Genomic DNA, 15,561 nt, shown 5'->3' on the forward strand with positions numbered 1-15,561 from the left:
GACCAGATGGCTTCACAGGTGAATTTTATCAAACATTTAGAGAAGAGCTGAAACCTATCCTTCTCAAACTCTTCCAAAAAATTGCAGAGGAAGGAACACTCCCAAACTCATTCTATGAAGCCATTATCACCCTGATACCAAAACCAGACAAAGATACTACAAAAAAAGAAAACTACAGACCAATATCACGGATGAATTTCGATGTAAAAATCCTCAACACAATACTAGCCAACAGAATCCAACAACACATTAAAAGGATCATACACCATGATCAAGTGGGGTTTATCTATGGAATGCAAGGATTCTTCAATATACACAAATCAATCAATGTTACACCATATTAACAAGCTGAAGGAGAAAAACCACATGATCATCTCAATAGATACAGAAAAAGCTTTTGACAAAATTCAACACCCATTTATGATGAAAACTCTCCAGAAGGTGGGCATAGAGGGAACCTTCCTCAACATAATAAAGGCCATATACGACAAACCCACAGCAAACATCATTCTCAATGGTGAAAAACTGGAAGCACTCCCTCTAAGATCAGGAACAAGACAAGGATGGCCACTCTCACCACTACTATTCAACATAGTTTTGGAAGTCCTTGCCACAGCAATCAGAGAAGAAAAAGAAATAAAAGCAATCCAAATTGGATAAGAAGAAGTAAAACTGTCACTGTTCGCAGATGACATGATACTATACATAGAAAATCCTAAAGAGGCCACCAGAAAACTACTTAAGCTAATCAATGAATTTGGTAAAGTTGCAGGATACAAAATTAACACACAGAAATCTCTTGCATTTCTATACACTAACAATGAAAGATCAGAAAGAGAAATGAAGGAAACAATCCCATTCACCATTGCAACAAAAAGAATAAAATACCTAGGAATAAACCTAACCAAGGAGATAAAAGGCCTGTACTCAGAAAACTATAAGACACTAATGAAAGAAATCAAAGATGACACAAACAGATGGAGGGACATACCATGTCCATGGATGGGAAGAATCAACATTGTGAAAATGAATATATTACCAAAAGCAATTTACAGATTCAATGCAATCCCGATCAAATTACCAATGGCATTTTTTCACAGAACTAGAACAAGAAATTTTACGATTTGTATGGAAATGCAAAAGACCCCGAATAGCCAAAGCAATCATGAGAAGGAAAGACAGAGTTGGTGGAATCAGGCTTCCTGACTTCAGGCTATACTACAAGCCTACAGTGATCAAGACAGTATGGTACTGGCACAAAAACAGAAATATAAGTCAGTGGAACAGGATAGAAAGCCCAGAGATAAACTACGGTCAACAAATCTATGACAAAGGAGGCAAGGATATACAATAGAGAAAAGGCAGTCTCTTCAATAAGTGGTGCTGGGAAAACTGGACAGCTACGTATCAAAGAATGAAATTAGAACACTTCCTAACACCATATACAAAAATAAACTCAAAATGGATAAAAGACCTAAATGTAAGGCCAGACACTATAAAACTCCTAGAGGAAAACAGAGGAAGAACACTCTTCGACATAAATGACAGCAAGATCTTTTTTGACCCACCCCCTAGAGTAATGGAAATAAAAACAAAAATAAATAAGTGGGACCTAATGAAACTTAAAAACTTCTGCCCAGCAAAGGAAACTATAAGCAAGACAAAAAGACAACCCTCAGAATGGGAGAAAATATTTGCAAACGAATCGACAGACAAAGGATTAATCTCCAAAATATATCAACAGTTCATCCAGCTCAGTATCAAAAAAACAAACAACCCAATCAAAAAATGGGCAGAAGACCTAAATAGGCATTTCTCCAAAGAAGATATATGGGTGGCCAAGAGGCACATGAAAAGCTGCTCAACATCACTAATTATTAGAGAAATGCAAATCAAAACTACAATGACGTATCACCTCACACCAGTTAGAATGGGCATCATCAGAAAATCTACAAACAGTAAATGCTGGACAGGGTGTGGAGAAAAGGGAATGCTCTTGCACTGTTGGTAGGAATGTAAATTGATACAGCCACTATGGAGAACAGTATGGAGGTTCCTTGCAAAACTAAAAATAGAACCAGCATATGACCCAGCAATCCCACTACTGGGCATACACCCAGAGAACACCATCATTCAAAAAGACACATGCACTCCAATGTTTACTGCAGCACTATTTACAATAGCCAGGATATGGAAGCAACTTAAATGTCCATCAACAGATGAATGGATAAAGAAGATGTGGTACATACATACAATGGAATATTACTCAGCTGTAAAAAGGAATGAAACTGGGACATTTGTAGAGACATGGATGGACCTAGAGACTGTCATACAGAGTGAAGTGCGTCAGAAAAAGAAAAACAAATATTGTATATTAACACATATATGTGGACTATAGAAAAATGTTACAAATCAACTGGTTTGCAAGGCAGAAATGGAGACACAGATGTAGAGAACAAACATATCGACACCAAGTGGGGAAAGCGGGGAGGGTTGGGGGGGATAATAAATTGGGAGACTGGGATACCAAATTGTACACTCTAAATATATGCAGTTTATTGTAAAAAATTAAAAATTAAAAAAGAAATTCACCATTCGACCTCACAATTCCATGCCAAGAGAAATGAAACATATGTCCACCCAAAAACTTGTACACATGTTCATGGCAGTATTATTCATAATAGCCAAAATTAGAAACGACCCAAGTGTCCATCAACTGATGAATGGACAAACAAAATATGGTATATCTATACAATGAAATATTCAGAATAATATTTAATAATATTAATAATAATAAAAAGAAATGAAGTATTGACACATGCTACAACGTGGTTACATTATACTATGCTAAGAGAAAGAAGCCAGTCACAAAGACCTCATATGATTCAATTTATATGAACTATTCAGAGTGGGCAAATCTATAAATCTACAGAGAGAGAAAACAGATTAGTAGTTGCTTTGGAATGGTAGTGGAATTGGGGGTGGGAGAGTGGAGAGAACAGAAAGTGACATTTAATGAATATGGGGTTTCTCTGAGGGGTTCAAAAATGTTCCAAAATTAAATTGTGGTGATCATTCTACAACTCTACAAATATACTAAAAATCATTGAATTGTACACTTTAAATAAGTAAATTGTATGATATGTGAATTATATCTCAATAAAGCTATTAAAAAATGTTCTATCAAAAGCAGGCCAAAAAAATCTGCCTCGTCTGGTGAATAATTATATCATGAAATATTATATGTGTTCATTCTTCTTTACATGTATAGATGTGGCATCATGAATTACTTATTTTATCTAGTATCAGTATATTACCTTTTACACAAGTTTATTACTCTCTAAAGATTTCCTTTCTAGGTAGGTATTTCCTAGTTTAAATACATATCAAAGCACTACATTTTCTTCCATGGCTAAACACAAAAATACCTGACAAAACTAATTCTAGAATATCAAAGAACGGCAATATTGACTGCTGCATTTCTAAGCTGGCTGCATTCCCAAACTGTTGTTCTTGGTTGAAGATGCTAAGAAAACCCTCCCACTCCAATCAGAATTAATAGCTATGAATTCTGGGGTAATAGTTTGCCTGAGAAATAGGGTGGGTACGGGTAGAAAAGGCCAGGACTTCTCTCACTCCCCCGAGGAGGAATATCAATAGAATCCGCCAGGCCCAAGGATCTTTACTGGGTCACAGTGCTAGGGGCATCAAAGGAAAAGCTTAAAGATCTGGGTTCCATTGGGAATATTCTCTTCAGATTTTCTCTCCTAAAAGTCCCAGCCACTTTGAATAGTCTCCTTTGGATGAGTTTATCCACATGGTAAGGCAGATTTATCAGTCACTGGCCAGGTAGGGTTGCTAGACTAACTGAGTCACAATCTCTGGAGGCAGACCTGGGTATTGGTATTTTTTTAATAGTTCCCCAGGTGATACCTATGTACAACCAGAGTTGAGAAGCACTCTTCTACATGGCACCTTTGCTATGGAGCAATGCAGTCTAGTTAGTAGACTCTAATATATGAGACAGATACATTTCATTAGTAATTGACATAATGCAAGGGCATATTTAGCTTTGAAGAAAAGTCATTTTGAATTTTCTCTTAGGTAAAAGGCATCTATCAACCATTCCTTAATTATATATATACATACATACTACAGATAAACAATATACAAGAATGTATAACTGGACCACAAGCATTATACACATACAACTAGATTCAGTAAATATCTTGTATTAATTTTAAATGATGTGGGTATTCTGTACAACTTAAAAATGAACATTAAATTTTTGACTTGCAAAGTAAAAATTTTAAAGGAGAACTATTGACGCAAATAAATATAATAAATACAGCAAATGAACAATGAACCCCCAATTTTTACTTTATAAGCTCTGGGAATACATGGGGGAAAATCTGTATACCACAGAGAAAGCTTCCTTAATGATGTCTGACCATTATAAAAACTGTAATACCTTTTTCATAAAACCCTGATGGTAATTATAGGAAGAAGAAACTACGCATGTGCTACAGACAACATTCTTTCTAATAGTTCTTCTGCTAAATAAACAGAATACAATTTAAATTTTCTACTATTAACAATAATATGCTGGTCTGTACATATATTTTTAAATAAAATTAATGGTAATAACCATTATCAGCTTTCTATATTCATGGAACCATGCTAATAAATTATCTATGTGTATTATCTCATTTAATCATTACAACATTGAGAAACAGGTACTATCACTATATACCATTTTACATAAGAGAACAATTTGGCTCAGAGAAGCTAGATAATTTGACCAAGGCTACTCTGATTATAAGTGGAAGAAACCACAATTTAACTTCTGTCTGTCAGAATCCAGAGCCCACATTCTTAATCCACTATGGTTAAGTCTCAAAATAACTCTGCAAATGAAGAAGTATCCCTGTTTTACAGTTTAAAAGTAGAGGTTCAGAGAAGCTCAATAGCATGTCTAAGACCATCAAACCAACATGTGCAAGATATCTGAAAACTATGTCCAGGAACATCTCATAAGAGGTTGGTTTTAAAAATGTAAATGTAAAATCCTTAAGGTAGTAATAAACCATTTTTAAGACAGCAAACATTCTGACTGCCTGGCATAACAATGTGTACTTAGACAACAACCATACAATTTTACATTGTTACAAGTGTTTGCATTTAGTTTAGATGCCAAGATCAATGGTGATAACTCTCATACACAGATTTATTGAATCCCAACAATGGACTAGGCACTTTCAAACGTGAATCAAGAAGATGTGTGACAAAAATAACTACAGTAACAAAGAAGAGTTGTGTTTGAGCCCAAAAAACAAAAATAGAGTTAAAGACTTGGCTATATCATAAACCTCATATTTTAAGAGGAAAATAATTATAGAATATTAAGGGGAAAATCTGAAACATTAATATGAGAATTTTCCATGCTATTTTCCATTTCTAACAAAATAAAATATGATCCTTATGAAATATAATACTAAATTTTTATCCTAGATATAGAAACATGACTCCAAAGGCCAGGTATTAACAACCACTCTGCCTCAGTTGCCTGGAATAGATGGTCACGCATCCTGCACACATATTCAAGGTAGCCACATCCTCATTCACTTGGAATGGATGGAAACATTTTCTCAATTAACCAGATTTATTATGATGAAAACTTGCTTGGTTATATATCTTGGCTGCTGTTGTTATAAAATGCTATAAAGAGAGATTTATAACAGAAATTTGTATAGGTACTGTCAGGCATAATCAGGAAGTCATGGTGTCTAATGTGTAAGTGCAGCTGATTTTGTGCAACCACTCTTTCTCATTCTTTTATAACAGCAATAAGGCAGAGAGCCGTGACTTAGTCATTCTCAAATATAGTTAAGTTCCACTAATGAAGGAGAATTTTCCAGTAGTGTCATGCAATCATTTTAAGGTGGCTATTACACGTAAAGGCCTATGAACTGCATAGGAGGGAAAGGTGTATTTATTTATAGCAATAACTAGCAGTTGGGGAAAAAATTAGCATGAGCATGTTATCTGGTTTAAGTACAAGATTTCTTTTTGCAAATTATAGTGTTCCTGAATGATTCTGTTATGTGTCATAACAATATCAATAGACAGATATAAAAGAGATTTCCCTACACAAAAGTCTATAGATCATTCCTGGAATGCTACAGGGTTGGTTTTTTGTTTGTTTGTTTGTTTGTTTCTTAAATGTTTGATTTCTTGCCACTAATGCTTTTCCAGCCTCAGAAGTATTAATGAGATAGAGCCTTTGATTGGATAGGGGGCAGGGAGACAGGGAAAAGACCACCCTTGTTTCCAGTGGCAAGAATCCAAAAAAATTAGCTTAGGAAACTGTTATAAGATTGGGCTCTCTTCAACTTCTACCAAAGATCCCCACACTTGGGCCACCCGCTGGGTCATGTGTAAGCGAACACAATTGGTAAAGCCTGGTGCCCTGTCAAGCTCCTCCAAGGACCGCAACTCATAATCTAAGAAAATATAAAGCCCTGTCCAAGTTTTGACTTAGCGAATCGCCAAGATCCACAACTTTCCCTGGCTCCAACGTCTAGGCAGTGATAAATATTTTCAGCTTAATAATGTGCTGACTGATTACCACACTTTAATCTAAATGCCTTAAGAGAGTTCTACATTTGAGTCCTGGTTCTAAAATTCTACAATGGCAGGACTAAAAATCTTAACCAAAACCACATCCTTCATATTCTATTTTTTGGGGACTATCAATTTGTCACTACTCTACTTTGTGGCTTCTTCATTTAATATTTTCTTGCTATAAACACATCCATTTAAAGCTAATATTATGGCAGATGGCGGGGAATTCTTTTCAAACACATACATAATCATACACTGAAGAAAGATATTATTACCATTCATATGATTCCCCTATATATATATATATATATGATACTGCAATCATATATATATATTGCTTGGTCTACTATGAATGTGATGACACAATTGCTTTAGTATATTTAAATATTAATTTTGTTTCTAGAAAAAAGGCCCTGAATCATACTACACATTTACTTAATGGTAGGAATAAGTCATAACAATTTTTCATTGTATACATATTGCTATAAATGTAATTACTAGTTGTACATTTGTAGAAAACAATAAAGGTTATCTCTTTACTACCCAAGGCTGAGGAAAGCTTACAAATGTCAAGTGTTTGGATTTTTCTTTTTCTTAACTTTTTAACCAAGAAATCTTTATATATTGCAATTTGATTGCCAATGCAGTGATATTTATCACATTACATAATTATAGTATAATATTATCTATATTGATTACACTGTGCATTAGATCTCTATGGCTTATTTATTTCTCATTACAAATTTGTACCCTTAAACATCATCACTTGTAATCACCCTGCCCCTGCCAATCTCCCGGTAAGCACCATTTTACCCTCTGTTTTTTACAAGCTTAACTTTTTTAGATTCCCACATGTAAGTGATATCATACAGTACTTGTCTTTCTCTGTCTGACTTATCTTAGCATAACGTGCTCAAGATCCATCCATGTTGTTGCAAATGGAAGGATATCCTCCCTTCTCATAGTTGAATAATATTCCATTGTATATATGTACCATATCTTTTTTTATCCATTTATCCATCGATGGGCATTTGGGTTGTTTCCATATCTTGGCTATTTTGCAAATAATACTATGATAAACATGACAGTGTACATCTCTCATGGGAAATACGATTTTCATTTCCTTTGGTTTATACCCAGAAGTGAAGTTGCTGGATCATACAGTAGATTTTTTTTAAATTTTTTGAGGAACCTCCAATTGATCTACAAAGTGGCTGGATCAACTTACATTCCCACCAACAATATTTAGGGGCTCTCATTTCATCACATACTCATCAGTACCTGTTGTCTCTTGTCTTGTTGATGATAGCTACTCTAAGGTGTGAGGTGATATCTCATGTGGTTTTGATGTGCATTTCCCTAACGAGCAGTGATGCTGAGCATCTTTTTCATGTGTCTGTTGGCCATTTTGATGTCCTCTTTGGGAAAATGTCTATTAATTCTTCTGCCCACCAAGTGTTTGTTTTACATTTCCATATGCTACTTATAGGGTGACAACAGTGACAGATGTGATGAAATGTGTGATATTGTTTGCAGATTATAGTCTAGAACTATGGTACAATACCTTCACTGTGACTGAAGGGACAAGGTCAGCTCCCACTTCAACATCAGTAGCTTGCTGTAAACACAAAATTGAGAAGAGAACGAAGGAAAGAATCGTTTCAATACTACACATCAATGAGTAAGCACAGTAGGTGTGATATATACTTCTCACCACTAAAAAAAAAAAAAAAACTATAAAGGATTTATCACTCTGATGAGAGTAAAGAGTCAGTGTGGCTCTTTGGATGGCTTCATTTGGAAAGTCATGAGCTAGTATTAAAAAACCCACCCCCTGGGACTTCCCAGTGGTCCTAATGGTTAAGAATCTGCCTTCTAATGCAGGGGATGCAGGTTCGATCCCTGGTTGGGGAACTAAGATCCCACACGCCGCAGGGCAACTAAGCCCATGCACTCCAGAGCCCATACTCAGCCACTAAGACCCGACGGAGCCAAATAAACATTTTTTTAAAAAACCCACCCCCCAAAAAGGGAAGAAAAGTTCACATACTTTACTATCAAACTACTCTTGCCAAATTTCCTTAAAAATTGAAACTAATTCTATTAACTCATTATTTATATTATATTAAAAAAGTCCTCTGTATATTTTCTATATAAACATTATGCCATTTTTAGGTCCTTGTGTTTTTAACTTGCCAAAGGTATGTTTGATTCTGATTAATAATATGTAACTAATGATATAAGGACTGAGTGGCCATACACCTAGAAAATAAAACAGAAGTAGGAGTGTATTTTTTTTTCCTAGCGCATATCATAAACTCTTCCACTCTCTGAGCATCAGCCTGGGTTACCTGGTCCTATCTCTTAAAGGACTCAGAATAGAACATCATAGAGCAAACATTTCCTTAGAATTTAGAATTTATTTTATAGAGTGGTAGGTGGAGAAGAAAATGTGGTCACTCTATGACAGACTCTAAGATCAAATGGTAACATATTTTCTAAAAATACCCACATGAATTCCTGAGGGAACAATTAAGATCACAGTCTCTGTCCAACCAATGAATAAATCCATTGTACTTTATGCTGACCTATTTGGAATTATTTTACTAAGAAAAATTAAACCACTTCTAAGCAGTTGGGATCACTACGATGTAATGTCATCAGCATAATTAAGAGTTGGGAGATTCATATTCTATTTATGATTCCATAGAAACTATATATGAACTCTGATCCAACTTCTCAATCGAGAGGACAGTGATGCTTATCTCTTCTATAAAAGCCCCCATTCTAATACAAACTATATTATTTTTTGGTTGTGTTCTTTCATAATAACAATTGAAAATAAAATATTAAGCCAGGCTTTTTGCTCTGGTATTACCTAAAATCCAGAAAATGTTTTACATTTAGCTGTCAGCAATTCTAGAAGAGAAACCAACACCTCCTGTTTCCTGCTCTTTTCAATCCATGCCTAAACACCTGGATATTTCAAGGACAAAAGTCTTTTCGAAACATAAAATTACAGCCAGAGAGAAATAGCTATACGAAGACAGTATGGCACCACAGCCACATAAATCGTTGGACTGATGTTTTCCAATGGGATGAATACGATACTCTCAAGAATCTCTTAAGGAGGAAAAACACAGTAAGACAGGGGAAATGAAGCTGGAAAGAGACACCTAGTTAAGAGGAAAAAGCACTCCAGGTTATGGATAAAGAAATATATATTATAACACAGTGCTATTACATAAGGCCTTTTCTCATAAAGATCAAAAGTTGCTAAAGAACAGAAAGGGAATTCCTCATTCCAAATAGCCTATGTCTAAGAGAACCTAGAAAAAATTATATAAGTTGCCCAAAGGAAAAAAATAATCATTTCCAAGGCAAGAAAATGTGTGTACATTTGTCAGCTAACTAAGCAGAAAAGTTCCATTCAGACTACACCCTTAAGGTAGAGTGAGAAATGGTGTGTGCTGAATATCCAATGTTTAAAACAGTACCTCTACTATGTGACTCAGCTGGGTGAATGTTTCTTTCATATATAGTCCTATTTTTTTTAAGTATACCCAACTTACTGTACTATGGCAATGTTAATGTGATTTTTATCGCAGCTTAGATTGGCTGTTTATACTAAGATTAATCTTTGAAAAGCTTATGGAACTACTTACTATATTATGCTTTGATATCTAAATATTGAAGTCATTTCCTAAGCAAAATTATATGACATAAACTCCATATATACTAAAACCAGTGAATTTGATCATTTTCCTACATTGATCAACTTTGGTACAGACATAGATAAACTTAATAGATTTTGCCCAAACTGCAGGCAGTGAGAAAAACAACCATAATCTAACAATTGCTTACAGAAGAGTAAACAAAGAGATGGGGTAACGTAACCAAGGACAGTCCCCCTTTCTTGTTTCTCAGCTTTATTAATTCATGTATAGAGCAAATATATACTGAACACCCATGATGCAACTGGCACCAAGGATATGGCAGTGAATGAGACAAGGAGAATGCAGGCGGTGGGGTGGTGGTGGTAGTGGTGGTGGTGCTCATGATGATTGTTTTAAAAGAACTAAAAGGTAATTTTATTATTATAATGCTTTGTTAGTTAATTACCATAATTCAACAAAGTGGATTCTATTACTATTCCCATTTTAAAGATGAGAAAATTGAGACTAAGAAAATTAAATACCTTGCCCTGGGTCACACAGATAGAAATGAGAGGAAAAATAATTCCTGGCGCACCTCTTTATTTTTAAACTACTCCCCCACCACAACCACCATAACGTATTAAAGACTACAGACTGTCAAACCCTGAGATATGCCCTTCATAAACACCATCTCAACCTTCAACAAAAATCTAGTGGGGTCAGAATTATTCATCTGGATTAGGATTATCTCAATACTCTAGTACTGAAAAAGTTTAAAAAAAAAAAACAAAAAAGTAGGTAGATTCAGAGTAATGGTGAAAACCTCTTTGACCATTCTCCTTCCCTCCCCCTTTAAGACAGAAATCCTACCTAAGGAACTTCTTATTACACTAAGAACCTAGAAATGGTTTTTTCTAGAAAGTAACAAAGCCTAAAACTTATGTTCCCTAAGGTTTCTATTTGGAGGCCCAGAATTTAAACCAGTACACTTTGATCCAATTTATCAGAGTCCACCACTCCCACAAACCCTTTTAAAGTCCACAAAAACACCTACAGATACTGAATCAAAGTTAGGAGAAACCATGGCAGAGACTTTCAGGTCATCTTCTCTCTCAGTCATGGGCCAAACACCTGTAATTTTAAGAGAAAAAAAAAAGATATTTAATCATAAAGTAAAACTTGCTATATACAGTTGTTTTAAGATTTATCAAAAATACACTCAAAGGTTGAAAAAAACTGATGCGTTACATAATGAGAAGCTTTATGCTAATTCTTTCCCCTCTACATTATGTAAAACAAACAAACAAGCAAACAAAAAAACCTCTTTTTCCAAAGATATTAGCTAAGATGTGACCCATTGACTGACCAGTGTCAGGAATTTCAATTCCCTCTCCTTAGCTATTGGTAGAAGCCCAAAAGAGTACAACCCTTTTGAAGGTAAATTGGCTATAACTATCAAAATGTAAAATTCACCAAAAAAAAGAGTAAAATTCACATACCCCGTGACCTAATAATTCTACTCCCAAACGTTTACCCGATACTCACAAACATTCCCAAGGCGTTTCTCTGCTGCTAGTTATTATTAAAAACAAAGACAGCCTAAATCTAAATTATATTTCTATTAATAGGGAAATAGTTAACTAAACTATGATATATCAATACTGCGGAATGGTCCAAAACCCAAAACTGTAAATAAGAGTGCTGTCCATCTTTATATACTGACATGAAAAGAACTCTAAGATATGCTATTGATTAAAAAAAGCAAGATGTAGTATAGTGTCTTTAATACACACATATTTGTGTAAAAACAATTATATAAACAGGAAAATTTTCTCAAAGAATACACAAAAACTCTTAATAAAGGTTACCTTTAAATAATCTAGTGGAACTAAGACCTGGAGTTTATGCTTTCAGTACTGTTTGAATTATTTTTACCATATTCATTTTATTTTTACAACTTAAAATTTCACAATTTAAAGAACATTTAGAACATTTATAGTGCATAATGGGATATTATGAACAAGTTATAAAGATCCTAAATAAACAACAAACATAAATAATACATACGCACACACATGTGTATATATACATATATATATGACAGATTATTGGCTGTCCCCCTAACATCCATTCTTCCCTCCTCCTTCTTTGTGGCAGAACCCTAATTCTGTTGAGGCATTCACCTCCTCTTAAAGTCATTGGATTGGTCAAATCCAATTATGATGATTTCATTCCCCTGACCTCTTGTTTTAGGCATAAGCATGGAGCCTTATCCTGGCAGATGCGAGGTGAGAAAAGGTGGGAGCTGGGGTGCTGGTACATGCTTCTGAGAAAGCTATTCCTCCTTAATAAATGGGGAGACTTGGGAGAAATAATCTCTCTTCTTCCCTGAAAATCACCTTTGCACATTATGCCTGGAACTGCTAAAATCACACCATGACCCTGAGAGGAAACATCCCACACACACTGAGAATGGCAGACTGAAAATATAAAAAGCACTTGGATGATGTCACATGAATCAGCTGTGTCACAAAGACAAGAATTGCCTACAGTTGCCACCAGGCATTCCCACCAATATTGCAATATTTGGAATAGGAATTTTCACAACTTAGTGAGAGAACAAAAGGCTGCTTGTTGCCCACCCAGTAACAATTCTTCAGTTCTTCTTTACTAAAAAAGAGTCCAATTTTATCCTAAGCACCCAAGTGCTCAACCAAAATACTAAATTTCCCAGCCTCTATTGCAGCTTGGCGTGGCCAGTGAGATGTGAGTAGAAGCTGTTCAGGGTGTGGCTTCCAGGAAAGATCCGTAAGTGGGCTGACTCAGCTGCAGATGTGGGCAGGAGTTCCAGAAGCCATCCTGGACCAACAGAAGACCCTGGGTGAGAAGGAATCAGCGTCCCTGATGACAGTGGAACTGCCAAACCAACCCTGGACTGCCCATTACCTGACTTCTTTTCTGTGAGAAAGAAAGAAACCTCTGGCTTGTTTAAGCCACCTGATGTGGGCATTCTATTATCTGCAGCCAGACATAAGCCTGAACAGCACATCTTCCAACAACGTTACCAAGTACAAATGTTTCTACTACTCAATGGTAGAAGCAACTTAGTTATCCTAGACATATTTCAAATGGGTGCAGACTTTCATTTATATGCCCATGTCTTACTTCTCCTTTTCCCTTCCTGAAGATACAACCATGCTGTGTGGGAGTCTATCTCAATATCATCCCCATTCCCTCATATCCATCCCAAGTAAAGCACATAACAACTGCCTAAATAAATCATAAGGAAACTCTGTTTTTGAAAGTGCCTACTGACAGATGTTGCTGACTACTGGTAACAGAAATGCAAGGCAGGATTCTCACTAATGAGTTGAGTATGAAAAGCTTCAAAATCCATGAGCTATACAGAAATTATCACTGTAATTTCATGCTTACAACATACATTCTTCATACAACTTACACACATAAAATCAGCTTCAAAAACACTTTTATTACAGTAGATAATATACACCATGTGTACAACAAAATGTACTCTTTAAATTGGCTTTACATTTTGCTGCAATTCTTGCTTTGAAGAAATAAAAAAAGCTTTAAGTGCTGAACATAACCCACAAGACTGTGAATTTTTTTTTGCAAGTTAAAGTCACTGTACTAAAATAGGTGGCATTTAAATGAGTAATGAGGTCATCAAAAAGTTCAGAGTTTTCACTCCTCATAATCTTCTATAATGAAATGATTTGGTGCTTTTATATAATTACAGGTATTTTAATAAACAAATATACCACAATTTTATAAGTGTAGAGAATACTAAATTTTTTCCATATCTAGAAATAAAATGTTAAAAGTTTCTCTTTTTTAAAAGATTCTGTTCCTTTTTTAGAAATAAAACCAAATGATGGTGGCAAAGAAGGGGCAGAGAACTTCAAATATTAACTTTGAGGTTATATAAATAATAAACTTTGCACTCAAGCCTGTGGGTACATCCCTAGCTTAATTAGCAGTTATTTCAAGATACACAGAAGAATCACAGTAATGACAAGTAAAATAGCCTAACTCTTCTCACCAAAGGGCATCACTATGGCCACCAAAAAATAACTTTTAGCTTCAAGGAATTTTTCTGAGAAATGTTTTACATAGTCAAGTGTTAATCAAAATATCATTAGCACATTGTTTATGGAAAGGCCAAAATCTCAAGACACAAAATTTGGAGTGAAAAGTCACATTAAATTTAGTTAATGAACTCTGGAAATTTCATGTTTTATATATATGCCACTCTTCCCCAATTACATTTTTAAATGACAAAATGAGACTTATATTCCATTAATCCCAAAACACTAGTATCAAAAATGGGAAAAAATGTGTATATTGCAATATGACACATCCAATTTTAACTATTCTCTATTTGACAGGAGGGTGCTGACAACAAATGAGTTTTTAAATAATTGGAGGTACTTAAAAGACCTAAGTTTCACTTGTTTACTTTCAAAACTTTCTAAGAGAACGTGTAAAACCAAAGCATAATAATTTTATTTTAATATTCATATTTTTTAAATATATTATCTAAATCCCTCTGAATCTCTCTTGGTGATATAGACTCAAAAATACATAAATCTAGTAAAGTGATTGGACCAGGATTAAGATTGGCTCTGCTGTTTTGGTTGGCTTTTGATGCTCTGCTTCTTTTATTATTCTTACTTGTTTTAACATTTCTTTTATGTGAAAATAGTCCATATTTTTTCTCATTAAAAAAATACTTTTACCTGACCCTGAGAAAGGAACTTTAATGCTTTTCACATGTCCAATTCAAACTGCAGGATTGGTGTTTTGTTTCTCCTTTTAATTTACAATAAAATTATACCCTTGTGAATCCCAAAGTAAGATAATATTGAGTTATACAAAACTCAGGAACTGAAAATTCCATCAACCTCTGAGTCATTAGAAATCAGCATACCACAAGCTGCACTCCATTTGGATGGCTAATTAATTACAAACATAAATTATATCACTAGGCTGCAAATGACTACATTTTTAGTAACAAAGTGGTAACTCAAGTACTGCTTTGGTTTCTTTTAAAAGCAACTAAAATTTTTTCAGGGATATTAGAAGTTAATAAATGATCACTCTAAACTTTAACGTAATTCTAAAGGTCAAAAACCACTACCCAAAGAAATACATGTTCCTTTCTTACAGTTTAAAGAAAAACTAGATAGCGCAGTCCCTGAAACACACTAACAAAAGTATTATCTTAAATAGGACATATTTTTCAAAAGCTATAAAATAC

The 15,561-nt window shown here is 34.8% G+C and overlaps 1 protein-coding gene across 10 annotated transcripts in view; it reads right to left on the reverse strand.

The window, feature by feature from the left end:
- The window catches only part of BBS9 (Bardet-Biedl syndrome 9), a 452,928-nt gene that overhangs the window by 263,002 nt on the left and 174,365 nt on the right, over positions 1 to 15,561 (reverse strand). For all 10 annotated transcript variants that reach the window (XM_057732077.1, XM_057732081.1, XM_057732080.1 and 7 more), the window contains 2 exons: positions 11,335 to 11,411; positions 8,189 to 8,242 (listed from right to left, as the gene is read on the reverse strand). In XM_057732077.1, coding sequence (XP_057588060.1) covers positions 8,189 to 8,242; positions 11,335 to 11,411 — 131 coding nt within the window. The remainder of the gene's footprint in view (positions 1 to 8,188; positions 8,243 to 11,334; positions 11,412 to 15,561) is intronic.

The sequence above is a fragment of the Hippopotamus amphibius genome, chromosome 4, assembly GCF_030028045.1.
Source record: "Hippopotamus amphibius kiboko isolate mHipAmp2 chromosome 4, mHipAmp2.hap2, whole genome shotgun sequence".
Taxonomy (NCBI): Eukaryota; Metazoa; Chordata; class Mammalia; order Artiodactyla; family Hippopotamidae; genus Hippopotamus; species Hippopotamus amphibius.